General features: G+C 43.1%; 2 protein-coding genes across 2 annotated transcripts in view; one reads left to right on the forward strand and one right to left on the reverse strand.

The window, feature by feature from the left end:
* The window catches only part of IFT140 (intraflagellar transport 140), a gene marked incomplete at its 5' end in the record, with an annotated part of 67,407 nt that overhangs the window by 16,175 nt on the left and 24,965 nt on the right, over positions 1-26,267 (reverse strand). The window lies entirely within an intron of this gene.
* Positions 371-25,033, forward strand: TMEM204 (transmembrane protein 204; the record flags this gene model as incomplete). The annotated part of the gene is made up of 3 exons (XM_084270961.1): positions 371-756; positions 13,880-14,035; positions 24,789-25,033. The coding sequence occupies exons 1-3, from the start codon at positions 477-479 to the stop codon at positions 25,031-25,033; spliced, it is 681 nt and encodes a 226-aa protein (XP_084127087.1). The 5' UTR covers positions 371-476.

The raw sequence follows: 26,267 nt of genomic DNA on the forward strand, positions 1-26,267 counted from the left end.
AAGGCTTTTGGAGCGGCGCTGGGTGACTCTGAGGACCTGGAGCACTTGGCACGCTGCTGACCAGCATCCCTGCCTCTGCCCCGGCAGCAGCTCAGGCTCTCCAGCCTCGAGACTGGATTCTTTCTGGATTCGCCTCGTCTCACAAGGAATGGACCTCCCTATCGTTCAGTTCTTCGCAGGACTGGCATTACTTATCAAAGTACAAGAAGGTGGATAAGCCAAAGCTGGGAAGGACCTAAGAAAGCCTCTCTGTGTTCTTCTTTTATGGAATTTTCCTACCTACCTCGCAAAATTCTTGTTTCATTGATCAGAAACACCTCTGGAGTTGACTTTGAGAATGAACGGTGATGTCCTCTAGCCATTCGTAACATCCTAGCGAAGCTGCCTCTGTTGCAAGTCCAATTTCAATGTGCTGCAGCTGACTGAGACCTTGTGTCTTCTGCAAATAGAGACTGGCAGCAAGCTGACAGTCAGATATGACTGTCCAGAAACTGGTAGCCACAGCTGTGTTGGTAGCCCTGGTCTCGCTTATCCTTAACAACGCAGCTGCCTTTACTCCCAACTGGGTATACCAGACGCTGGAAGATGGGCGTAAGCGCAGCGTGGGGCTCTGGAAGATGTGCTGGCTGGCAGAAAAGAGCAGAGGAGGTGCAAGCACGAGTGCCAGGCACGGGCAAGGGGAGGAGCGCGAGTGCGAAGCCCTGGGCTGGGGTTCAGAGTCAGCTGGGTTCCAGGAGTCGCGCAGTACTGTCAAACGTAAGTTCAATCCCTTGTCTTTGCTTACATTAGGTCACTACTGATACAGTGCCCCTGGTCCCCAGGAGACTGAAATAACTGTTAACCCTCTGATTCTAAACATCTCAGCATTCATCCCCAAATAGATTAATTTGGGATAATAAGAATAATTACATCAATCAATGATAAGCTAAACTCCTCCTCAGCCCCAAAATGGTAATCTGTGTTGTGCTGTCTGGTTTATGCAGTGTGGAACAATACACTTTGAAAAAATAATCTGTGAAGTTTAAGACCAAAGCTTTGAGACATCTGCTGCTCGCTCGTCCCTGCTGGGTTCCTTCTGTAAGCACAGCCTGGCCTGCCCAGAACATTAAACCCCAACCACAGTTGCTCTGAATACCGTGAAGTTCAAAGAACTCCAAAGTATTCCAAAGCCACACTAAGTTTTTTCTCCCTTCTGTGTGTTCCAAAGCCACACTAAGTTGTTTCTCCCTTCTGTTTTCTTTTGTTCAAAGTGCCAGGAGCAGGAAAGAGAGAAATAGTTTTGGTAAAAACATGTAAAATCGAGCTAGGCCTTCATGTGTGTATGTATGCAACTGTTCTTGAGGAAAAAACAGGATTAGGATGCTGCTGGGGGAACGTGAAAACCATTAAGCACGGTGCATCTCTCATTGTGCACATTCAGGCTCATGGGATCTGAAGGACACATAGAGCTTAAACTGAGCTAGTTCCATTTCTTGGTCAGATGAAACCCGTAAGCCAATGCTGAGAAGGGAAAGCTGAATAATAAATACTCCTTACTTATCACATTCATAATGTTACCATTACCACCCTGCTTTGATTAAGAAACCAGAGCAGTCTGTGCTTGGAATACCTGTGGTCATCGTGGCCATGACTGACCACGGCCCCAGCCGGTGCCAGGCAGGGCTGGAGCAGCGGTGCCTGTGGGCCACTCATCCAGGCAAACTGCCCTTCCACTGCACCCTGCAAGGAACTGAGTTCAGCAGAACAAACGTCTGTAAAGTTCATTCCTCGGCAGCCACGGGGATTTTCCAGAGATTGTAACAGTGCTCAGAACAGCCCCTGTGCAGCATCAGCAACAGAGTTTTTGTCATGGTTGGAAATGTGGAGAAAGAGCAAAATGCTCTGCTCCTCCTCAGAGTCTCTCACATCCCTCTGGAGACAAAACCCAAGAAATATGAGAGGAATTTCTCTTAAAGAATGCTTTCATGTGGACCCACTCCATATCGTGCTTTCCAAACAAACTGCAGTAATTCTGTGCTCATTTACTAATATTAAACCTGCATAAATCAGAACCAGAACACTTTTAAACTGTTCCAAAGCCCTAAACCTTTTGGACTGAAAGAACTTCTGTAATGACAAATAATTACATAAAGGATTAGACCACTGAAAAAGTGGCTTGATCTGTGCCTGCAAGTCCCTCACAGGAATCACTGCCCCGATTCATGTTTATAAGCCATGTTCTAACTTGCAAAACATGCATACCACTCATGGATTTTGCAAGGTCTGTATTTTGCAGCATTTTAAAGACACAAGTTGTGTTTCTTGCTGTGCACAGGCCAGGAGATGGGTGGTGCTGCACAGACTGGCACAGACAGATCACTTTCATAGCAGAACTGGGGGTGCAGTGATTTCTGACATCAAATAAAAAGCCAAATGTGATAGAAAATTAAAAAATTCCAAAGTAATGATTACAGCATGATCAAGCCCCCCAAAAGAAATCCACTCTTAGGAATTCTACTTTAAAGGAGGGCTTTGAAGCCGGGTGACTCAACTGTGTAGGAATAAAGAATCCATTCACTGTTTAATCTGGAAGCAAAGGGGAAAGAAAAGGCCAATTCTGAATCCTTATAAAGCATTTAAAAGAAATATCTTGCCTCTAAGCTGAGTAGGAGACAAACTAAGTAGGAAACAAATCTGTTGCACGTATCTTTCTACAAGTATGACCAAAGAAATTTCTTCCTCAGTGCTAAGAATTAACATCCCACCTGTAGAACAATAAATACAATAAAAAAATCTTCCAATAGCGAGTTATTTACCTCACAGTTCAACAGAAAAACTGCACAATTCCTATGGGAATCTGCTTTTCCACACACTGCCAGCTCTTTCTCCCATTAAAACCACTGTGGCAAAGCTGCTTTTCAGTGGACACACCAAGACCAGGTGGGGTTTTTCCCCTCATCATGTACACAGCTCAAGCAAAACGATTTGCAGGAAGAATGATGGGAGTAGCTCACGGTGTCAGGATTTGCCTGTGCTTAAACTAAAAATAAACTACAGCCAATTGAAACATCTAATAATTGGAGTTTTGTGTATTTTGGGTAAGAGTCAGAGATCACGCAGGGAGCGAACAGAAGAAGTCAGTGTGACAGAGGATCTCTGCCAAAAGCTGCTTTGGAAATGCAAAGTCAGGTGCTGCAGCAGAGAGACACAGTGAGGGAACAAGGATTAGAAATAAGGGACAGGAATAAATGATGTTAGAACTGCTACACAGAAACAAAGCATCTCAGTGTGAACTGTTTCAACAAGCACAATACAGGAAACGTGGGTGTCTGCTCTGGGAGGGAAGCACCCCAACTCTCTTCAAGCTCAAACCTCACTTCTCCTGGAAGGGGGAGGTCTTAGGCCCTTCCATCTGTCTTTATCCCCTTGTTTCTTTCTCTCCTCACTGTGCAGTCCCACATGCTTCTTTCAACCATCTGTGTGATGCTAAACAGCTTCTGTAAGACAGTTTGAAGGACTAACAGCAAGAAAACACCCGGGTTTGGAGTGGAAGGTTTGGGGTGGGGGGGTGAGCTGGGTTTTTTGCTTAGTCATTTTTCTGTAGGATTAAGTGGCAGTACTGCTTCTAGCACAGGCTGGAGTGATGCACATGGGATGGTGGGTGAGATGCTCCTTTTTAGTGGCTGCAAACTATCAGATCTGAAATCTTTGCTTATGCTGAGAGTCAGAGCCCAGTTACCACCAGCTTTTCTACCATGGACAAACCACTATGTGATACAAATGTAAAGGTTTCACCAAGATCTCAGAGGGCACATCCCCTCTTCAGAGCAGTTCAAGGAAACCTAGGCAGGTCACCTAACTGTCCTGTCATCTACTGAGGGGAAAGGAGTTGCCAATGGTTATGGAAATGCAGTTTCTGAGCTGTTGAAAATTTTCAGAAAATTATGCTGTCTGCCTCTCTTAACCCTTTAAAAGAAGCTGAGCTGTAGCAGCAGCATACATTTAGTAAGACTCTGTGCAGGACAGCATGTCGTGAGTAGTCAGTACTCAGTTTTGTGCCCACTTACTGCATGAGCAGATGCAGCATAGCGGGTGATGCAGCATCAGGCTGGGATGCACAAGCTACCTTGAGCAGTGAGAACATGCAGCAACACCATCAGTGATGCCCTCTCAGGGCAAACCAGACCTGCTCAAAGCCACCATTCCTACGCCCTGGCGCAGCACCAGGCCAGTAACACTGCACTGTGTGAACACAGCAGATTACTTGGAATCAGCTTCGATATTTTTAACCACGCTACGCGGTACAGATATGCCCTTAAGCCCTACTGTGCTAGGAGGCTATCTCTGGGTGGACAGATGGTGCTGATTTATTCATTAGCTGAGGTCACAGCCTGTCCCTTTTTGTCTAAAGAACATTAGGAACAATGTGGAAAGGCAGGAATAGGGAGGGGTTTACAAAGATATAAAAACTTCGCTTAGTTCTTGCAGGCTCCAGAAGACATAACCAACATCCCATCAGCTGCAGATGCTGAGAGCCAGATAGCTCTCATTAACTGTGGTTCATGCAAGGAAGTATAACCAGTGCCAGGGAGAGGCATGGTGTCATGAGCGACTACGTGACTGGCACAGGGACCAAACATAAACACCTGCCCAGCCTCGCTGTGTGATTTATGCACACACAGACATACTCTGGTATGTGGTGGCTTAAGGCAGGATGCTGCTTGCTGTGGGAGGGAGGACCCAGTGTTTACTTGCAGGGGCAACAGCTCACTTGAGCCCATGGCCAGTGTCCACACAGTTCTCTCCAACCTGGCTGGCTGGAAGCCAGGCTGAGTTAAAGAGCTGAGCGTGCTGTAGGCACATGTTCCTTGTACAGACCAAGAATGGAGGCACAAGCACCAGATTTAAAAAAGCCCAAACCCTTATTACACACGTGGTCGCCTGGTAAAGTGTTACACAGAGGTGGAGGCAGCGCAGAGAGCTGGCAGGGCTTGTGATTCCTCCCCAACACCTGCAATATGATCACTATTTAAGTCAGTGAAATAACTAATTTAACAGCAGAGGCCAATATGCCTTCTGGAGGTGAGTTGGAAGAAGGCTGGCTACTCTTCTAATGCAGATTTTACTATGCTCTGTACTCTTTTTGGAACAGCTGAGAACCTTTTGGGGATACAGGGTAGGAAAATGAACCTCATGGATGCTTCAGTACAGCATGTATTGTCTCATGTGCGTTGCACAGGAGCATTATCCAAAAGATCAATGTTTGATGACTCTCACTGTTGAGACTCTGAATCCAATTAAGGCATTAAGAGTGAAAATGGGTAGGGGCTTTTGAAAATTCCAGATTAAGTGCATTCAGTGGAGGCACCAACACAGAATCCCCACACAGCTGTTTATAAACAGGCAAACCATACACATCTCAACAGGACAGGTTAACAGCCTTCTCTGTAAAGCTGATCGCTCTATAAAGCTATTCACAATCTCGAGTCTGAAGGGTCCCTGTCAGTTAACCACAGGCACTTGTTTATGCCAAAACCAGGTGACATAGCTATGTCTTCAGCACAAAAGTAACTACCTAAGCTTTAAAAAAAGCCTCTAACAAGTAAATATCCAAATCTGAAGTTTCACGCTCAGGTGAGGTCAGTCACAAAGTTCCAAACTGCCTGAAGGGATGGAAGATTCCACCCCTTTGTCACATCAGAACATTATTTTAATTGTGCTGGTATAGTTTGGTTTCTTCCCCCTTCCCCTGTTTTTTAAAATTATTATTTCTAAGCAAAAAAAGCATGAATTGCATTCTTCAGAAAGCTACTCAGGAGATGCAACCAAGACAGCTAAATTCTGTTGACTGTTCTCATTATCAAGATATCCATTCAGCAACAGAACACGTTGCATATTCCTTGGAGCTGAAAGCTCTATGGTTGCTTATGGAGATTTAAGAAGAAAAGAGAGAGGGAGAGACTTTCCAGTTCAGGATAAAGTCCTGTCCTTACAATAAGAGACACAACATCCTTGTGTGTAAAGGGTGCAAACTGATGAAGAAAAAAAATAGATTCAGATCTGTGTCACCTTTAAGAAATGAGTGTATATTCAGCCCATCAAAATCTATCTATGAAAGAAGCAGTGCCAGCCCCAGACTCCCTTAGAGTCATGCAGAGGTGTGCTTAGATACTGCCAGTGTTGGTTTAGTTCATTTCACAAATACACTTGAAGTCTTTCAGTGTATTCCCTAATTCATACTCCAAAAAACAGCCCGAGATGTTAACAACATAAATACAAGAAATGTAAATCAACAGAAGAAATGAAATGTTCAGAGACTTCATAGATAGAGCACAAGTTTGGGAGATGTAGCATGACTCAGAGTCAATAAATAGTGATTCTACTTATTATCTCATAATTATTTTAACAGCAAAGGCTGAATCTCCCATGTGTGTGCTGTAAAATGAAGCACAGCAGTACGTTACATTTCCATGATGCTCTACTCAAGGCAGAGCTCCAGCTGATTCCCATGTCAGCTGCAGGGACTGCTTCTGCACATCTGATCCCAGCTGACAACGCTGCCATCCAAAACACAATTAGTTGCCAAGAGTTTGGCTAAACTGGATTTTTACTACTTTTTTTTTTTTTAAATATAAAGAAGGGTTTCTTCTAAAATTATTTATTAATAAGAATTCAGCTCTCCAGCTGGAACTCAACTTCATCAACAGCACAACCGCAAGGAAGAGTTAGCAAGACAGAAGCTAAATACAGAGCCAGGCAGAATGGGGCACTTTTATTTCATGCACTGAGTCAATCAGAGCTCCCATGTACAGTATAAGCCCATTTAGGTAAAAGTGTAGTTTTCTGGTTTGGCTCTTTACATCTCTGAGTCCTTGTAATGTGTTTTTTAAAAATGACTCCAAAAGGCTGAAAAAGTAGAACTGTGCTGGACAAACACATGCACCAAGCCCAACCTGAACCCGGGGCAGGCATCGACCCCTCAGGCTGATGCAGAGCCATACCTCAGGCTGCTTTTCCAAACAGCTTAGTAGCCAGGGCAGGAATGAGGAGTTCACCAGAGCCGTGTGGGAAGGGCTCCAAGCTGGGACAAAGCAAACCTCCTGCTCTCTGAGCACTCGGTGCTCGGTACCGCAGCGGCTGGACAAACTCACACAAAGACCGTAGGCAATAACTGGCACATCCACTGCTCCGTGACAACAGAGCCATGATGGGACAAACACGCCTAGTTGTCAGCTATGGTTATACTTAGTACATTCTAAATGTACACTAAGACTTACCAGAGTGCTTACTGGTGTGAGTATTTATAGAGCAGCAGGAGATGCGTCCCTTATGTCAGGGTAACACCTCAGCAAAACGTCAAGTTCCAGAGGAAAACCATGTGCTCAGTTAGAATCTCGTGATTATATTAAAGCCAATCTAATTACTGACCTCGTCAGATTAAATTTTAACTACAGAATATGATCTCAGCCTGCAGACACCCAGCCCAAGAAGATGAAGTTTAGCACAGTTACAAGCAACTGGAAACAAGTTTTGACAAAAATAAGTGAACTGAAGCGTGTCCCCAGTTCTGTCCATATTTATCCAGAAATCTCTTCTTCAGAAACTCCTCTCCAGACTAAAGACTATTAAGCTTATATGAAGACAATCAGGTACACCTCAGAATGTACAATTCACTGAACAAGTAATCAGCAAACAAACCCAAGAACCATAAAAAGGAAAGAGCACTAATAGAGTATTTTCCTTAAAATTCCTTTCATCACAAACACAGCAACCACTGAACTCCTGGACAGTCTGCCTTTTTATACTGACAGTGAAAAAAGGTTAACAACCAAGTAAAGTGTAAAAAGCAAGTAAAGGAGGGAAAGGTTTCACACTCAGAACTCTAGTTCTAGTCGTGGAATAATTTTTAAAATCAATACCTGAAAGGGCAACTTTTGAGTAAAAGGAAACTGAAGTTAAACACAAGTGAAGGAGCTGTTCAACACCAACACAATCGATGTGGCTGAGTCACCTTCCCTGGATGTGTTTAAAAAAAGGGCAGATGAGGTACTTAGGGATATGGTTTGGCTTAGGATGGGAATGGTTGGACTTGATGATCTTAAAGGTCTTTTCCAACCCTGTGATTCTGTGAAAAGAAACAAGGAAACAAAATTCCTCAAGAGATTTAAAGTATGGATAAGCTGATAGATGTGATCCAGTTGGCGACAGGCTAAAGGGGGTACTGTCCTGCAGCTAAATGAAATGAATTCCTGTCCCCCTAATCACAGAGTTTAAATAGCCTTTTTTCAGTGTAACACATTGTGTCCCAGGGTGGGGATGAGAGAACAGCACGCTCAGGGTCAGCTCCTGCAGTGCAGGTGACAGGCAGGACTGAAGCCGCGCTGAGCGGTTCGGTCAGCGCAGTCCCTGCACAGCGTGTGAACACAGGCTCCATCCAGTCCCTACACACTGAGTGATGCTGGGCTCTTCCCAGGACTGGTAACTTAAAAACTTACAGAGGCTGGACTTAAGTTTGCTCTGAAATTTTTGTTCACCACAAGTGATGCTTCTCAGGGGAAGTTTGAGACGAATATTAAAGTATCTTGGGCCACTCAGCTTCCTTCCTACTCTGTGCTTTATCAAAAGCTTGAATTCCCACTTGTGATCAGTTTTTTCCTATATGCAGACAGAAAGGGGGAATGAAACCTCCATTTTAAGCAATTATCATAATCTGATTTTTCAGTTAGATCACCCTTCCTCATTACCCCAGAACACTGCAAGTAACTCTCCGCTCTGTGGAACCTGGCAAAGCACAGACAGTCCTGGGGCTATCATGGAGCATAACAAAACAAAATTGCTGCTTGCAAATAACAAAATCAAATCAACATTTCTAATCCAGATGGATACATCTGGTCTAGGAAGTGAGCAAGACAAGGAGGAATTTGGATTGGTCTCATCGCTGGAGTTTGGGTTTTGACCCTTGACTGATCACTGTGTTTCACACAAAGCCCAATTCATTAGCCAGAACCCCCAGCTGTACAGGAGACCCAGCTGGAGACCCTCTCCGTGAATTAACAACTGGGATCCAGATGGGCTTCCAGAAGGAAAAACTCAGACTAGCATTTTATATTAGTCTACTTAGAGCAGAGTTTTTGAGCAGTGCCAGCCCCTTTCCAGTTCTCAAAAGCCAAATTCCATCTTAAGGGAGGTGAAGGGAAGGTACATATAAAGCAGAGAGACACTCTGGGCTGTCCTCCCTCCTTCAGCTATGTCAGATGCACAAAGGAATGAACACCTTCTGCAGTGCCCAGTTCTGCTCTGCTGGAAGCATCCACCTCTGGCTACAGGAAACCCCTTTCACAGTTAAACTTCAGGAGACAGGTGACATTAGCAATAATGACATCAAAACAGTAGATTCCACAAGGTAGTGGCTAGCACGAGTGGCACCACCAATGGTGCAGAAATTATAATCACTATGATCCTCCTGTTTTACAAATTGTGGCTAACCTAAGTCATTCTGCTGAAGTTGATGAAGTCTGCAGCAGCCACAGAGAGTTTCAGTGGGATCACGGCTGCTGTCAATGAAGCAGAAATGCCCAAATTGGTTGAACAAATGATCCTACATTCATACTAGTTATAAAGTGTGTAGGAAACACATCACGACTGAAGCTCACTACTGAGAAATTTCTGGTTTACATATCATTTAAAATAGCAACAGGCAGAGTAAAAGAGCACAAAGGGAAAACTAAATTTCACAGCTTTTAGAAAAGCTGTACTGCAGCCAGTTTTATAGGAGATCATAAATATTTATTCCTGGGTTGAGCGATCATTCAAGCAGGAAAAGAACTTCGTGGCCTGGCCTTTCTGAACATCAGAAACATCCTCGTTGGGTACAGGCTCTGAAGAAGTGCTTTGGAACTACGCACTCAGTTCCCATTCTTGATCTCAATCTTATCCATTGGTTGTCTTCACTAAAAGAAGGCCAGAGCTGCTTCCCAAAACTACCACCTTTTGTGGTGGGAGGGTTTATGTTGCAGCAGCTCAGCTTGTGTACAAAACAGAGCTACCAGATGCTGAGCTGACAACCTGCAAAGTTACAGTGGCTACGAGCAGGAATACACAGTCAGCTGCAGTGGCACTTTCAGGCTGAAGACAGGTTCCAACCTGGACCACATGTGACCTTTGGGGGTTTTTTGGTTAAAAGAAGCAGCTGTGCAAAATATCAGTTGCATTTCTACATCTCTCTGAACAGAGTAGTGTATTAGTCAACTAAGCATCCCTAAGTCTGCCGTTCTCACACAGAGCAGTAAAGCTCATCAGAGTTACACACACAATGCTATTGTGCTCTCCGATTGCAAGAGGACAGCCATCACAGAACCATTCCTTCAGGACTAAATTATTACAAATTCTGCTGGAATTCAGTTGAGTCACAGTTATAAACTTGCTATTTTTAGTATATAATCATCTACTGCAAAGTGAAGTGTTAAAAAGAAGTCACGAATAACAGTGAAGGCAGAGAGGTGGTGTTTGTTTCTGTGCCAAGGGGTAGTACCCATTTCTGGGATGTGCTTCAGGCATTTAGAGGGTATATAACAAAAGAGGCTTTTTTAAATTATTACTTTAAAGCTCGTGCATACTATATACAGACCAGGCAGGAGAATTCATCATGGCTGCAAACCAGCTTGTGGTGGTGGTGTTTGATGCCGCAGATAGCTCTGTGGACCTTAACAACAAGGGCTGTGAGCCTGCTCTTTACTCTGAACATTCCTCCTTTGAAAAGCATCGGCCCTCAAAGTATTGCAGAAATCCATTTAAGTGGAAAACCAGAAAAATGCTCCAAATGGTCAATGTTTTACTGATATTCAAAGCCTGGACATCTGAATAGAATTCTGTATTCATGACCTGTAGATGTTCAATATGGCAGGAGATCTAAATGCTCCCAAAGCTAGAAAGAACAACTTTGAAAGGTAAACACAAGAACTTTCAGCAAACTATTTTTTTGAGTGAAACATTTTTTGTCTCTGGTCAGAGATGAGCTCACTAGGAAGAACCAAAAACACTTAGCATGCTATTCTCCTGACATCTTAGCCAATGTAAAAAGTTTAATGGACTTAGTTCTTAACTCTTTCAGGTACCATACTGTATTTAATTAAATCATGAGTTGCTACTTAGAACACTGGAAGCTAAAGATCACCTTTAAGGGGAAATTAAAAGGCAACTCATTTTTATGACTCACTACAGTTGACTGGACTAAATGATTACCATGGTGATGTTTACTCTTGCTTGTTCATATAAATGTTCGTTTTCTGCACTTCCCAAGTAGTCTCTTTGGAAGATGAGGAATCAAGTTCTGGTGGTCAGTGCACCCACTAAGCATATAGCAGTTAAGTCACTTTTGAAAACCTGATGACTATTTATGCCCAGAGTCTGTCTTTTCCCAGTACACACCAACAGCAGCTTCTGTTTCAGAATAGCAACGACATGTTAGCAAGAGATGGTGAACTGGCACAGTGATATTTACAATTCCCACCTTTTGCTAGAGAGGAAGGAAGAGAATGAAAACAGGACATCCATCAGGTTACCAGGAAAAGCAGAAAAAAAGTCTGACTAAAAGTACCCAACTTTGCAATGAATATATTCCATTTAGTAACCAGCTGGGAGACTCGTGTAATCAGGTTTCTAGCCAAGACTCCAGATACTGATGTCTCTAATGCCTTCTGTGTTTGTTCTTTATATTTCATATAGAATCACAGATTATTGTGAGTTGGAAGGGGCCCCTAAGGATCAAGTCCAGCTCCTTCCTTTCTGCCTGACTACCTAAAAAACACCTCCTATGACTAAGAGTGTCATCAAGAAGCTCCCTGAATTCTGACAAACTTGGTGCTTTGGCAGACTTGGATCCCATGCCCTAGGATGAATCCCATCAGACCCCATAGATTTACATGCATCCAGGTGGAGCAACAAGTCTCAAACAAGTTTAGGGGTGGCTGAGACCTTGTCATTCCCCCCAGCCATGATCTTCCAACACAGGCTACAAGGGTCTCTGGGCCTATCCTTGGTGTCAGACACAGAGACAAAGGCAGCATTAAGTGTCTCTCCTTTGTCTACACCTCTATTTGTGAGGTGACTGGCCTTATCAAGTAACAGACTACTATTGTCTCTGTTTTTTTTTTTTTTAAGACAGTTTGAAAAGCCCTTTTGTTGTCCTTCACAGTGCTGGCTGGCTTGAACTCTAATTGCTTTTTGGCCCCACAAATCTCCCTACAGTGGTGAACAGTCTTCCCGTGTCACTTGTCTTTGCTTCCAACATTCATAAGCTTTTCTTTTCTGCCTGAGTTCTGGAAGAAGATCCCTGCTCAGCCACACTGGGCTTCTGCCCCACTTGCATGACTTCTGACACTTTGTAAGGGCCTGCTCCTGTGCCCTTAAGAGAGGTGATGAGCATTCATGGACCCCAGTACCTTCAAACACAGATTCCCAGGGGACCTCACTGACTGGCAGCAGCCCAAAATTTGCTTTCTCTGTGTCCAGCATTGAAGTTTTGCTGGCAGGTTTTCTCCTATTGCCAACAATTTGAAACTCAACCACTTCATAGCCACTGTGACCAATACAACCACCGATCACCACTTCACCCACGAACTACAAATCTAGGGGGGCACCTCTCCCAGTCAGCTTCCACAGTCCCTGCACCAAGAAGTTAACTTCAGCATGCTTTAGAAATTTCTTGGACCTGTTTGTGTCCGTTGTATGATATTCCCAGTTGATGTCTGGGAAGTTAAAATCGCCCATAAGGACAAGGGCAGCTGATCTAGAGATGCTTAATTCCTCACAGAATGATTCATTGGTGTTGTCCTGGCTGGGTGGTCAATAGTAGATTCCCACAACAACACCCACTAATATATATATATATATATATATATATATGAACTTTTTTTAAAATGTAGCTTTTTACTGATCCATACAAATGATGCCATAACACCTAATTCAGAGCTGCCAAACACTAAAATCTTCCTTGTAATTGTTTCTCTCATTACAGAGACAGAAGTACAAGGGTCTTGAACCCTGCCAGGGATCCAAGGGCAGCCCCAGCTTCTCTGGGTGCCCTGTGCCAGGGCCTCCCCACCCTCACTGGGAAGGATTTCTTCCCAGTATTTCTTCTTGTCCCCAGCCTGTAGTTGTGCTTGAGATTTCTGTAAACCATCTGTAGGGCCCTGCACTTGGCCTTGCTGAACATCATGAGGTTCACCCAGTTGCACTTCTCAAGCCTATGGAGGTGTCTCTAGATGGTACCCCTTCCCTCCAGCATGTCACCTGCACCACACAGCTTGGTGTCATCAGCAAATGTGCTGAGAGTGCCCTTGATCCCGCTGTCCATGTCACCAACAGAGACATTAAACTGTACCAGTGAGCCCCGAGGAACACCACTCATCACTGCTCTCCAGCCAATTCCTTATTCACCAAATGGTCCATCCATCAAGTCCATGTCTCTCCCATTTGTCTTTAGGATGATCATTATTTTAGAGCCTTGTAAACCTATTAATGAACTAAGGTTCCATTTCAGTCAGTGCCACACAAATGCAAAACAAACTCCAATCCTGCCCCAACAATTCTGGGTATTAATTATAAGCACCCCAAGTGGGCCATCCTGGGAAGTTAGCTGCTTTTTTCACACAATGTTGTTTAGCACTAAAGGAATAGTTACAGGGGGCTGTGTAAGGAAAGACTCAATACTCAGCCTAAAGAAAGTTTTCTCATTCAGACTATAGGGAATGCAGTCAGAGCAAGGGAATGCTGGGAGCAGGAACAGTCTGAGGGTCGTTTCCTATGGACTGACAAATTTCACATCCCTGCTGAGCCAGTATTTCCTTTTCCCCAGCCCTCTATCACTCTGATTTTATGCTTGCCTCTTTCGTTTCCCTAGTGCAGTTTGACATGATGCGTGCTTGCAACCTCATCGCCACTGTTGCCCTGACTGCTGGCCAGCTCATCTTCGTCCTGGGCCTGGTGGAGCTGCCTATCATTTCTCAGGATACCCAGTGGTGGGAGGAGGCCATCGCTGCCGTGTTCCAACTTGCCAGTAAGTCCACTTGTTTTTACTAATGGAAAAAATACATAGTAGCTATTAAATCTGAGTGAAAAAGAGTTTCTTACTTTATAAATCTTTCAAGCAACAAAGAATAGCAAAAAGGCCTGAGTCTAAAAGTAAGCACATTGTCTCTTAAAAGCTCTCCCCATGAGATTCTACAGCACATGAATAGAAGCTTTTATCTGGGCTATATCAGAAGTCTTCTGCCAACCAAGAAAAACAAGCCTTTATTATTTCCTATGAAACCAGGAAGGCAAACATGAAAGAAATAGACTGGATGCAAGGCAATCCCACCATCTAGCAGGGCAAACTATGCCAAAGGAGCTGTTGGGAAGTGAAGCAGAATGGCTGAGCGAGTTTTTGAAACACAATTCTTTGCTTTTAGCTGAATTTTACTCAGTGACCATCAGATGGATTTTGACAGACAGATATATCTGCAACCTAGCAAAGAAAGCTGAAGCCAGTTCATAACATTGGCTGCTATAAATAAAATTCCCACAGCAATTCTCACGGCCACAGACTGTGCACAGCAATGAATGAGCAAAGGAGGAAATGGTTTTATCACAATTCCATAATGACAGCGACAAACTGTAAACATTCTGCAGTGCTACCTTTCTTTACCACATAAAATAAGTCACTCTGCATTTATTACACCAAATCCAGTCCTATAAAATATCCACACACGAAACTGTCATTAACGGAGTGTGACATTCAAGTTGCTTACAAGATTGGATTGAAAACATATCCTTATTATTAATTTTGACAACAGGTTATAATGAAGTAACACCATTTAAATTAATTTTTTTATTTCCAATTTTTAAAACTCTGAATATTTCAAATGGTGAAAAGCCACTGAGACCTCAGGTTTACACTGCTACAGGATCAGAATCTAGCCTAGGTCATTTACACATGGTGCTCATGGCATTATGCACCCATCAAGGATGATGGACCTGAAACCCAAACAGGAGGAGGAGACTGCAGAGGTTCTCTTACTCTCAAAGCATCTGAGCCAGCTCACAGCATCAGCGAGTGCTACCAAGAGCTGCATACATAGTCCTGCCATAACATGACCTCCCCACAGCCTCTCCAGGTACACCACGAGCTGTGTCACCCTGGATACCCCACGATGGTGAGATGCCAGCTTCACTCCTGCTCCCTCCCAGCCCCTCCAAAACTCGACATGTCTGTTTTTCCCAGAGAGGAAATGCATTCTGGCCCTGTTTAGACGTGTTGTTTCATTGACAAACAGCACAGTGGACAGCCGTGTGCCTTTCTTCTATCAAGGCTGCTAATTTTAGACTGGGCTTTTTTCCCTTTTTTTAATTTTTTTTTCCTGTGCTGGAGGCTGTTTTAAACACAGCCAGCGAGAGACTGGAGGGCGCCAGGATATCCCGACACAGGAGGAGGAAATGCCTGCTATTACCTGTTATGCAAGCTGAACCTTGAAATCCCCAGTGCTGGGAGGGGAGAGGAGAGGAAAGCCAGAGTCAGAATGATTAACAAAACACGAATGAGAATGGCTGAAGAAGCTGTTGAATCAAGGAGTTCATCTGCCTGCCGGCATTCAAAAGGTGTGAGGAGATGGATCTGGCAGCCTGTGACAGCTACACAGACAGACAGTCACTCTATGAATCAAAGGTCTTCCATCTGCAGAAATAATGCAATGACTTTGGAGGTGATCCCTGCCCCCTCCCATCCTCTGTTGTGGTTATGCCACCTTTGCTGCTGTCAGATGGTTTTCTGCCTTACAGTCAGTAACATGACAGTCACTTTGCATCTCATTCTCTTCATGAAAGTTTCGCGTTTAAACAGATTCCTTCCTGAGATCCAGAACAACCAGCTAAGGCCTTCTGGAACCTATACTTTTGAAAAACAAGGAGTCATCCTATCTACCATTTTCCCAATATAAAATAGACTTCTTGGAGACCTGCCTATGTTTCCAGGGCAGTGGTATGTCAACTGCTTCCCTCCTGGGTAACCAAGGCTCTGTGCTCACAGGACAGCTGGTTCAGAGTACAGCTTGCATGGACAAAAGAGGTTGTTTCCTTTTTCACAGAGCCCAACATGTGCTCTCTGATGTTGAGCCACTCAAGCTGGCCACAAAAATCAACCCTGTCCACCAAGTTCCCCAGCTCAGAACCAGGAGACAGCATTTTATACATCATGGCCAAAACGTCTTTGATATCAGAGAAAACATGTGCAAATTGTGAGCACGTCCAGCATTTCTGTCACTCTGATGAAGTGACATCTGGAGACCCAGATTTCTTTATGGAAGGGGAGGAGAGTGGCCACCCCTCATCCTGTAAGCCACAGGGAATGCTCAGCCTCAGAGCCTCCATGTTCAGAGATGATAACCTTCTGTCTATTTTCAAAGTGAAATAAATAGCTTGTATTTAAAAGGACTTTGCCCATGCAAAGCAGCCCAAGAGAAATCACTGAAGCTCCTTCCTGCTTCATTTTAAGGGTGAAAGGCAACCTATTATAGGCCAGACAGACCAGCTGTGTGAGAACAGCAAACACTACTTCAGAATGTACATACTTAGATCTTACTAAGCATTTCTTCAGAACTGGACAGGACGTTTCTATTTATTACACTTTCAAATATGTTATTGAAAACACAGGCAACCACCTCCTGCTTTTTCCATTTCAAAATCCAGATGACCCAGAGAATTGTTCTGCAATCGCTCATCCTGCCAGCGGTCTGAGAAAAAAAGTGATCTTGATTCATGTCCTCTCTAATTCCAACTGCTCTTTGATCTCTAACTTCTACCCTGGAATACACCAACAAGTGCTAAAGAGAACCACAACCATCACTGGTAACATGGAATCCAGTGTTATGGAGGATGACTTGAATATATGGGCTGAGAAGCACAAAGTCAACCTACAATTTACTTTTTTCTAGTCAGAGTTTACCCACTGAAACATTACATGTGGGTTTCATTAACATTTCCCAAGGTCTAACAGAAGTCCTTTTTGGTTGAGAAGAAGTGTACTAAGTATTAACTTCCAAACCCTATCACAAGTTCAAATGAACCATCTCTGATCCCACCAGAGCCTGTGATGACTCCAGGCTCCACTGGTTTTTTCACTTCTGCCACCTGCACAAGCATTTGACAGTCATTCAAAAAGGATGGACCTTTGACAGAAAATAAAGCCCCAGGAAGCAAAGAGGAAGGAAAGAAGAGAGGAAACAGTATTGCTCCTGGGACAGCAATGGGATTTACACAGCTCCAAAGCTCCACAACCTCACACCTCCCAGTTAACAGGAAAGCAAGCTGTTTGCTTTGGAAAAGGCAGTAGTGAAAATGGAACCAGCGTCCTATGTGGAATTTTGTGTCAATGCTCAGAAATTTCCCTCTAGAGTCTTTTGAGTTTTCTGTTTTTTTCCAAGAAACAGTTACAAGCTCAGTGTGCTGAATATAGGATGGACTGACAGAAGAGGAGTTGGGAAGGGAAATCCATACAAAGAGGACAGGGAAAAAAGAGAATATTGAACCACCACAAGCAGTAACCTGCCAGACTGGATTGGACCCTAAAGGAGTCTAGCTAAGCCTCACATCTTGTACAGTGATGATCATCAGAGACTTTAGAGTGAAATGTGGAAACATAATGGGGATGGTCTGGAACAAAATAGCCCTTATATTAGATCTTATCCTAGTTTCTGATAGTCCCAACTTGGAATAAACCTGAAATACAATGATTAATATTCTTGCCAATGCAGTTTCAGCATTACTTTAACACATGATATTTTGAAGATTTAAAAGTTTTGTGTTTCTACTAAGCCTGTCACTGACAGCCAAATAAATTACAATCACCTCTAGAACTTCACGTGCTGCAGCCCAGCTTTTCCTCTTTCTGCTGATGCTGTGTTTCACTCCGGACCGCCAACACATCACAGGAAACCTGAGTTCACACACACTCTCATTCCTGTGCTAATAAACCTAAACCAAACAATTGCTAGACTATACACCTTCTCTCTTCTTTATGGGTACTGTTACTTTGAACTGGTTGACATCCAGAGGATCCTAATGCAGAGCAGACCAGCCAAGCAGCCACTGGAGAACACAGCTGAAGGTACTCACGACAGCAAAGCGACCCTGATTTCTGTATTACTTCCTTCCACCTTTTTCCTTCACGACACCCTCCAGCTAGATCAGTTCTAAGATGAAATCTATGGAGCTGTAAACCTACTACTTCCTGAAAAGGAAGCGAATAAATGAGACACTGTAAATAACCTAAAAATCATAACAGAAAAGCCTCGACTGCTTGATTTGTTTTCATTACTCCTCATTTTTATTTCATCTCAGTGCCAAACTTGCATGATTGGGGGTTTTTTTTGTGGACTGCAGACCTCACCAAAAAGTGATCTTGTTTTCACACATTTGCAAAGATTTTAAAATATGGAAGCCTATCCCATTTATTTTGACAATAACAGTTCACATGAGCAGCTGAACCAGCAAACTGGGAAGGGTGGTAGCTCACAAGAAGGTATAGCCACAGCAGGAAGAAGATCTGCATCTATTCTTCATGTTTAAACACTGATACAAGTAGCAGGAATTTTTTGTAGCGTCTCAATGTCAAGAGTACATATTCAGATTAGAAATATGTTAATGAAAAGTATTACCAAATAAATCTAGTTTGGATAGAACATGTTCCTTACGCTTGTGTATGACAGATGTAGCCTTAGAAATCATGCAGAAAGAAGCATGTGAAATGAACATGTATTCAACTCAAGTACTCACTTCATTGCTTATGAACATGCATATTGTGAATACAGGAGGATGTCTCCTAAAGCAGCTTCAAGCTAGCTAGATCCAAAGTTGTGCAACTCTTCTCTCTGATGCATCAGAAGACAGACAGAGCACTGGAAAAATGGAAGCAGCTCATCCTTAAACACAAGAGACACTCACTGCAACTTCCAGGAGGACCACTTGCCAAGGACTGCTGTTTTCTGTCAGGCTGACAAGAGCTCCTACCTGTGTCTGATAGGAAGTTTACTAGGATCAAAAGCAGATCTTCCACTGCCTCTGAATGCAAGGTGCCAGGCAATGTTTGCAGCTGACTTTCAGTGTGAAATCCTGCACATTTATCCTTTATTAAACAGCTGCCCAACTGGAATTACCTGTAATTCACAGGGAATGCTTTGCAGTTCAAGGACTGGTGTCATTTCTAAAGAAGCCTCCAAAAGGCAAGCAAGAAATGAGGGTTCACTGTCAGTAAACCTAGACTTGTTAAAAGGTGCTCTGCACTTCCCTTTGAAGATTTCCAACCATCATGAAGTAGAACTCACTGCCTTACACTAAGTCTTCCTACCTTATCAGGTTAAAGGCTCAGAGGGACTGCCAAACTCAAAGAGCACCACAAATGGAAAGCCATTGTAATTCAGTGATGAAAAGTCAAGGACAAGAGGGTCTTGCTGCCCCTGAGAAGCTTTGCTACTCATAACTTGTTTAATTCTAAGAGCTGCAAATTCTATCAAAATCCTTGGAAGGGAATTTTTATTGTGCTCAGCAAAGTACAACAGAAAACTCAAAGGCTGTGTAGTCACTGGGGCATTGTAAACCAAGGCAAGAATACACCTACAGCTCTCAGCCTCGCACTGCAGTGAGGAGCCCACAACTACCAGGGAGGCTTTGCATTTGCCTTGCACTGTAACAACTCTCCTGTAACAGCAGGAAAAGGTGTTAATTGATTAATCATTTACATTAAGTCCTATAGCAATCACACTTTGGCAATCTATCTCACTTTGATAGGTAGAGTTGAGCTCCTACAAGCAGCTTATTCAGGCTTCTGACTCACTGCAGCTGAATCATTCCCTGTAAACGCTCATGGGGCACATGGAGAAGGGGGGTGAAACATTTCCCCTCCATGCATGCAGTTTTGCTGCCCAAGTGTGGGTTGTGAATTCTGAACAACAGTCTGGCTGCCCTATGTTCCTTCCTCTCCCTCTTCCTGGCAGCAAAAGTTATCCTATATGACAAGCTGTGAAGAGGAGGAGAACTCCCAGTACAGACTTCCCACTGACCCAGAAATCATAATGTACTGTGCTATCAATGTACTAATAAAAAGGAATAACATGAATTGAGGGGTGTCTGGGAAAAAAATCCACCCACAAACGAAACCTATGAAAGAAGTAAAAAAAAAATACTATGAGAGTTCTTTTAAAATGCTAAAAAATCAGTAGTTGGCTTGCAGCCAGCTACAGTCAAACAGGAAATTCAGTATACAGATCTGAAATGTAAGTTCAAAAAGTAACATTCTCCCAACCCACCCCCACTCACACAGTCAATACTGTCCCAACCAAAAGTCTTCCTAGTGAATTCGTTATCTGTTTCCTTCCCCAACGGAAAAGCCTCCCCCATCCAGGGTTGTTTTGCTACGGATGGGAAACAACTAGAGATAAACAGCAGCTCTATGGGAAAATAAAGTACTTTAAGTAATCTCATCAGGGGTTTTAGAAACGATGTGGCCTCTGTGCAGACTTTAGACAATACACAATAAAGCAATCTGAAATTGATTGACGTACATAATGAAATTCAGGGAAATTCAGTCTTGTCATCACTATAAAACTGAAATAAAAAACAGGTGAAAATGTTTAATGTTCTCATTAACTAAACTTAAAGATATATTTCTCATGCAGCCCTCCTCAAAATGTATTGTTAATTAAGAGACCTAGAAGACTGATGGCAAGTAGAGGAATTTGCTGACTGTTTTCAGTCTGGGAAGTCACCTGTCTCCCTCCTGGGTATTCCACTGGAATACTGAAACTAAATTCAGACAGTGTTGCTCAATGTTACAAGTATCTACCTAAAAATTTAAGCCATCACATTCGGTTTTAGTCATGGAGGCAGAAGGTATTCTTAACACAAGGTTTATTTTTATAGGTGTGCTTCTAACTGTCTTGAATACAGAGCCAGATTCTGCATCAGCTGAGCCAGACCCACATTACACAACCATCAGCTGGAGTCCAGTGCTGTTTTCCCTACACTAAATTCTCACAAAAGAGAGAAACTAATTTAGTATTTTCTGCTACTCAGAGGCAATGAATTAAAATGTTATTAAAGATTTCCCAATGCTTATAACACTCATATTAAAGGCAGCAAGCAGAACAGGAGATACCAATACAACTGAAGTGTGCTGCTTTACAGCTCTGTTAGTGAAAACAAAACAGTCAAACTTCAGTTTCATTCTGTTTCCTCACAGACACCGACTATTATTCCATTAGCAGACTCAGGTTTGCAACCAAATTACATGCATAGTTATTTGTAAGGACTCATTCAAAGTCAGAAGACACTACTCCTCAGGTACAGCCACCTAACAGAGGAATAGGAAAACAAGTAAATTAATATCTCCTTTCCCTAAGAAAGAAGAACCACTGCAGAAGGGCCAGGCTTGCACAAAGAAGCCAACTGAATGTGTTTGCCCAGTCATTTAGAGAACAGACAGGCTGCTAAATGTACCATCCTAAGTGAATCTTGTCTGGTGTACACCAGACTACTCAAAGTGGTACCTGAAGAGGTACATTGGAACACTTCAGAAGTTTGATTTTGATTAAGTTATTACAGCCAAAATCTCTCTAAGCAGACTGTGGGGGTTTTGACAGAACATCACCTTTACAAGAGCAGCATTCATTGAAATTTAAACATTGTCCTAGGCAAACTCAGTCTGCTTGGATCAATAAGATTTCTCCCCTTGCTCCTGATTTCCTGCATTTATAAATCCAGTATCAGGTCATGCTAATACAAAATAAGAACGCTGGAAAAGAATGTTCACAGTGACAGCTTTATTCCAGAGCTCTGGCAGAACTGTACAACTAATTGTGGAAACTCTACAGTAACATGCTTCCAAAGCTCCCACCTCGGTCGTGTTTTTCTCTCTTCTCAAATGTCAGTTCCTGTCTAGCCTGCAGCAAAGTATTCTAAACAGATCCTACATTTTTGAATCAAGAGCTCCAGTGACTCATTCCTGCTATCTGCCAAGTTGGGGAGCTCTTAAACCCATTATCTCCCAGTTCCCCCCACTCAAAATGCTGGCACAGAACTGCAAAAGGAGAGAAAGCCTCTTGCATGACTGGCTGCTCATCTGATCAGGGTTCAGCAAAGGGCCTGCGAAGGGAAATAGTCTTGCTAACATAAATAGTTTTATTTTGGGACCTGCAAGGAAGCCTTAGTGCTTTTTCCTGGTGAATAATCACTTCATGGGATGGAAGGGAGCTTACAAAGGTGGCTCATGTAGCATGGTGTAGCATGGAGATGTGCAGCCATTTAGGCCAGTAACTGGCCACGATACACAAGCAAGAAAGAGTTAAGTAATTTAACTGAAAGCTGGTTATCTGGGGAAAAAAAAGTTTAAATAGTGAAAATGTTCCTACATCACTTATTTAGTCCTCCTATGCCATAAATGAATGTGTATGGACAGTTTCTGCTGGGCTTGGTTTAATGAGCCAGGAACGGGGCAAAACTTGTGCTGCAGGAAGTAGAGCTCTCAGCACCATGAACCCTAAAGGCTCTTACCACACGCACAAGCAGACCTGACTTGCAGTCAAGAATCTAGGAGTACTAATCATCCTTTACTTCTCCAAGCTAGAGATAAAGGTAAATACCTGTAAACCTGCTCTGGGAAAGCACCAGTCACAATTAAGTAACTGGAAATTAAGCACCAGGCTTACCCTATGTAACTGGGGCTCCTGAACACAGCTCCCTCTGCCAAGAGAGCCCCAGACAAATAATGCACGACAGTGTGAAGTGGGCTGCAGTTCGTGTTTGTAACTGTCCTTAGAGGCACCTGTCACTGGTACAAACAGCTCAGGCTCAAAGTTCTTTCTGCTTAAGATTCTAGATTTGCTGAGAACAGCTGCCTGGCTTCCACAGACCAGGATTTTAAGCAGCCTTGATAATCTGATAGGAGGTGTGCTGTCCAGTGGTTACTGAAAAAAACCTTAATTTGTCAAAAGCACAACTTCAACGTTTTTCTTCCTCAACATCAGTATTTTCTCAACAGAAGTTGAGAAGCAACTTTCAAACCTGTCCACACTGAAACAATGCCAAATGAGCACCTCTGTGCTGGGTCCCATCTCTGACTCTGCTCACATTGAAGTGGCCTCCTACTCAAGCCTGGAGACTCAACTTGGGAGGGACTGTAGATCATGATTGTGTGCTCCACGTGGCCACATTTTTCCCAAATCAAACTTACTCATTTATAGCAAAGCTGAACCATTAGGTAACTACTAGACTTACTGACAAAACCAAGGAGTTATTTATTGTTGTCCTTACAAGTGACTTCAGGGCACAAAACCCATCGTTAAAGTTTCTTCATGGAAAGGCTATTGCAGAATGTCAAAAGAGCAGGAAAGAGCTACTCCTCCTGTAAGAACCTATTTCCTCCTCATATATCTTTAGGAAAAGGTACCTCATTTCAAACCACATGTACCACTTCTGTGGTACATGCCATCTGCAGGACAGGGCTACTTCAGGAGGCAGGACGTTACAAACCGACTTCTAGGTAGACAAATGAGAACTGAAGATGCTAGGACTTTCTTAAATTAATAGTCATTGCTTGTTTTATTAGGAGGAGGATTAATCCTTCTCATTACTGACTCTCAGAAGAGTAAGGATGTCAGCCCTACTTTAGTGATTTTTTCCTCCTATTTGTATTTCATTTCCCTCCCTCTATTTTGTAATCTGCATATAATTTCTGGTTTTCTCCATCTTCACTGCATCCCTAGTACTCTCTTTAGGAAAAAAATGATACAATGCATACTCAGGATGTGATATTTCCTGGAGAATCAAGGACCAGAGCTGGGTGTCCCACTGTTCTAGAGCAGTACTGTGTATCAGTAGGAACAGTGTTTGCAAACAGTGCAGCCAGCCAAGAAACCAGCACAGAGTCACTGGGACTTGCTTGCTCCTGAATTGTCCTTGCCCATGAATTTAGGAAGATGATATCTAGAGATCCTCTGGCTGTTGATGGGCCTGTGTGTATTCTAGTATGTCTTCATGAAGGGGTCCATTTGTCAATGGTATTTCTTGTGCTGTGCTGGTGGTTAACGAAGCAGTGTAGAACAAAAAGAAAACCTTTCTTCTTGTTGTTAGTGAGGCATATTTGCCTCTTTATATGTTTGTTTCAGTCTAATCTCACGTATAAATTACTTAAAAAGCTGAAAAGTAGTTTTATTTGAGAGTAGGAACAGGAAGAGAGAGACTAATACAACAAATGGGGGGCAGAGAAAAGTAATTGTGTGCTTATCAATGCCTTCTTCTTTGTACATTTTTAATTATGTCTGGGATATATTGAGCAAATCTCCACCTCTGCAGTTTTCAGTAGTAGCCTACCTTAAAGAAACAGTGTAAAATTTCAGAGTAAGTGTACTGTATTGTCAATGAAAGATTTTCATTGTTATTATTATCATAATTATTCTGTGTTGGCAACAGCAATAAGAAAGAGGACATCTGTGTAAGTGAGATAACAGGATGGGGAGAGAAAACCCCACAATGTGAGATACATCTAAGTGTAAGTGAGAAATTGAAATCAAACAGGTTTAAACCTGTTGTTGAGACTCCCTTTCAGGCACCCAGTCTTTGCACACATCATCACGCCCAAATACACCTTCAAGAACACACACAGCACAGCACATCACATCACAACAGGGATGGAAAGGTTTTACAGCTCACAGATGTTGGCCTGTGGCATCTCACTGCTACAGAAGTTCAAGAGACTAAAAACCACTGTCACATTCTCCTTGCAGGTTTTGTTCTGGTTATCGGCTTGGTGACTTTCTACCGCATCGGACCGTACACCAACCTCTCCTGGTCTTGCTATCTGAACATTGGAGCCTGTCTTTTGGCCACGCTGGCAGCTGCCATCCTCATATGGAACATCCTTCACAGGCGGGAGGACTGCATGGCGCCCCGGGTCATCGTCATTAGCCGCACCCTGACCGCCCGCTTCCGCCGCGGCCTGGAAAACGACTACGTGGAGTCACCGTGCTGAAAGCTGGACTTGAAAGGGAAAAGATCTCCAAGGAGATCTGCACTGGAGTTGTTTTCTATAAATATATGCTATAATTTAAAACTAAGGGTTGAAAGACATCACAAAGCTCACTCTTGTGGGCAGAGGCCCTCAATTACTATTTGGATGGGCTCCATCTATATACATATGTATAAAACACATAATTTTATATATATTATATTATATTGCCCTCTCCCTCTGCTGTACAGCACAGAATGTTGGATTGTCAGAATTCTGACAGAGCATCACAGCTACATGTCAGCAGGGTCAGCTGCAGCAGACACAGAGCGTCTGCAATGAGAATATAGAAAAGAGGCAGCCAAACACCTTTCCTCTGCATTAAGTTATCTGATCCCTAATAATAACATAAAAAGCTACAGGACACCAGTTGCAATAGCTTTGGAGTTAACAGGCGACCTGAGAAAGCAGAAAACTCACTATAGAATTAGTGATGATATTAACAGCTGTTCAGATTTCATGGATTTTTAGTCTTTGCATCACCCCTTTCAAGGAACTTCCCATCACCTGTCACATTTGCTCCCCAGCCACAGCACAGCCCAGACAGCAAAAAAGCAAAAGCAGCTCTAGCCATTTGAATTGTCAAGTGGGGGAATGCAGAAGGATGAAGTTGCATTTTCTTTTGTATCCTGAGACAAAGGTTTGGGTTTATCCTATAGGTAAACAGACATGACATGAAAAATGAAAAGGGTACGCAGCTAGAACAGGCCATGCAATCTACTTCAGTGTCACAATGAGGGCAAATACCTACACAAGGTGGTTTCCAGGACTCCCTAATAATCAAAGATACTATTAACTTGCATTATTGGAAATGATTATTGAGAAGAGATACTTCAGCCCAAATGAACTTCTTTTCTCCCCAGCTTGCTCTAACATTCGCTGTGACATTTCCAGATGAGAGCTGTGTCAGGACACCCAGTTCTGCCCAGCAATGCTGAGGCACATTGTCCAGGGAATACTGGAGAACATAACTTGTCACTCAAGCACCCAAATTGACGAATAAGACATAGATACAGGACTTAAGCATGAGATTTAAAGAGACCTGCCTGCTAACTTAATGTGATAATAGGCACTATGTTTCCAAGCCTGACCTGAGAAGCACGTAGGCTCACAGAGTCAGGTGAAGAAAAACGTCAGGTTGGAAACCATTATGCAGAAACACTTTGGATACAGGAACTAGAGGCCATGACAGATGTTG

Source organism: Gallinula chloropus, assembly GCF_964237585.1.
Source record: "Gallinula chloropus genome assembly, chromosome: 15".
NCBI lineage: Eukaryota > Metazoa > Chordata > Aves > Gruiformes > Rallidae > Gallinula > Gallinula chloropus.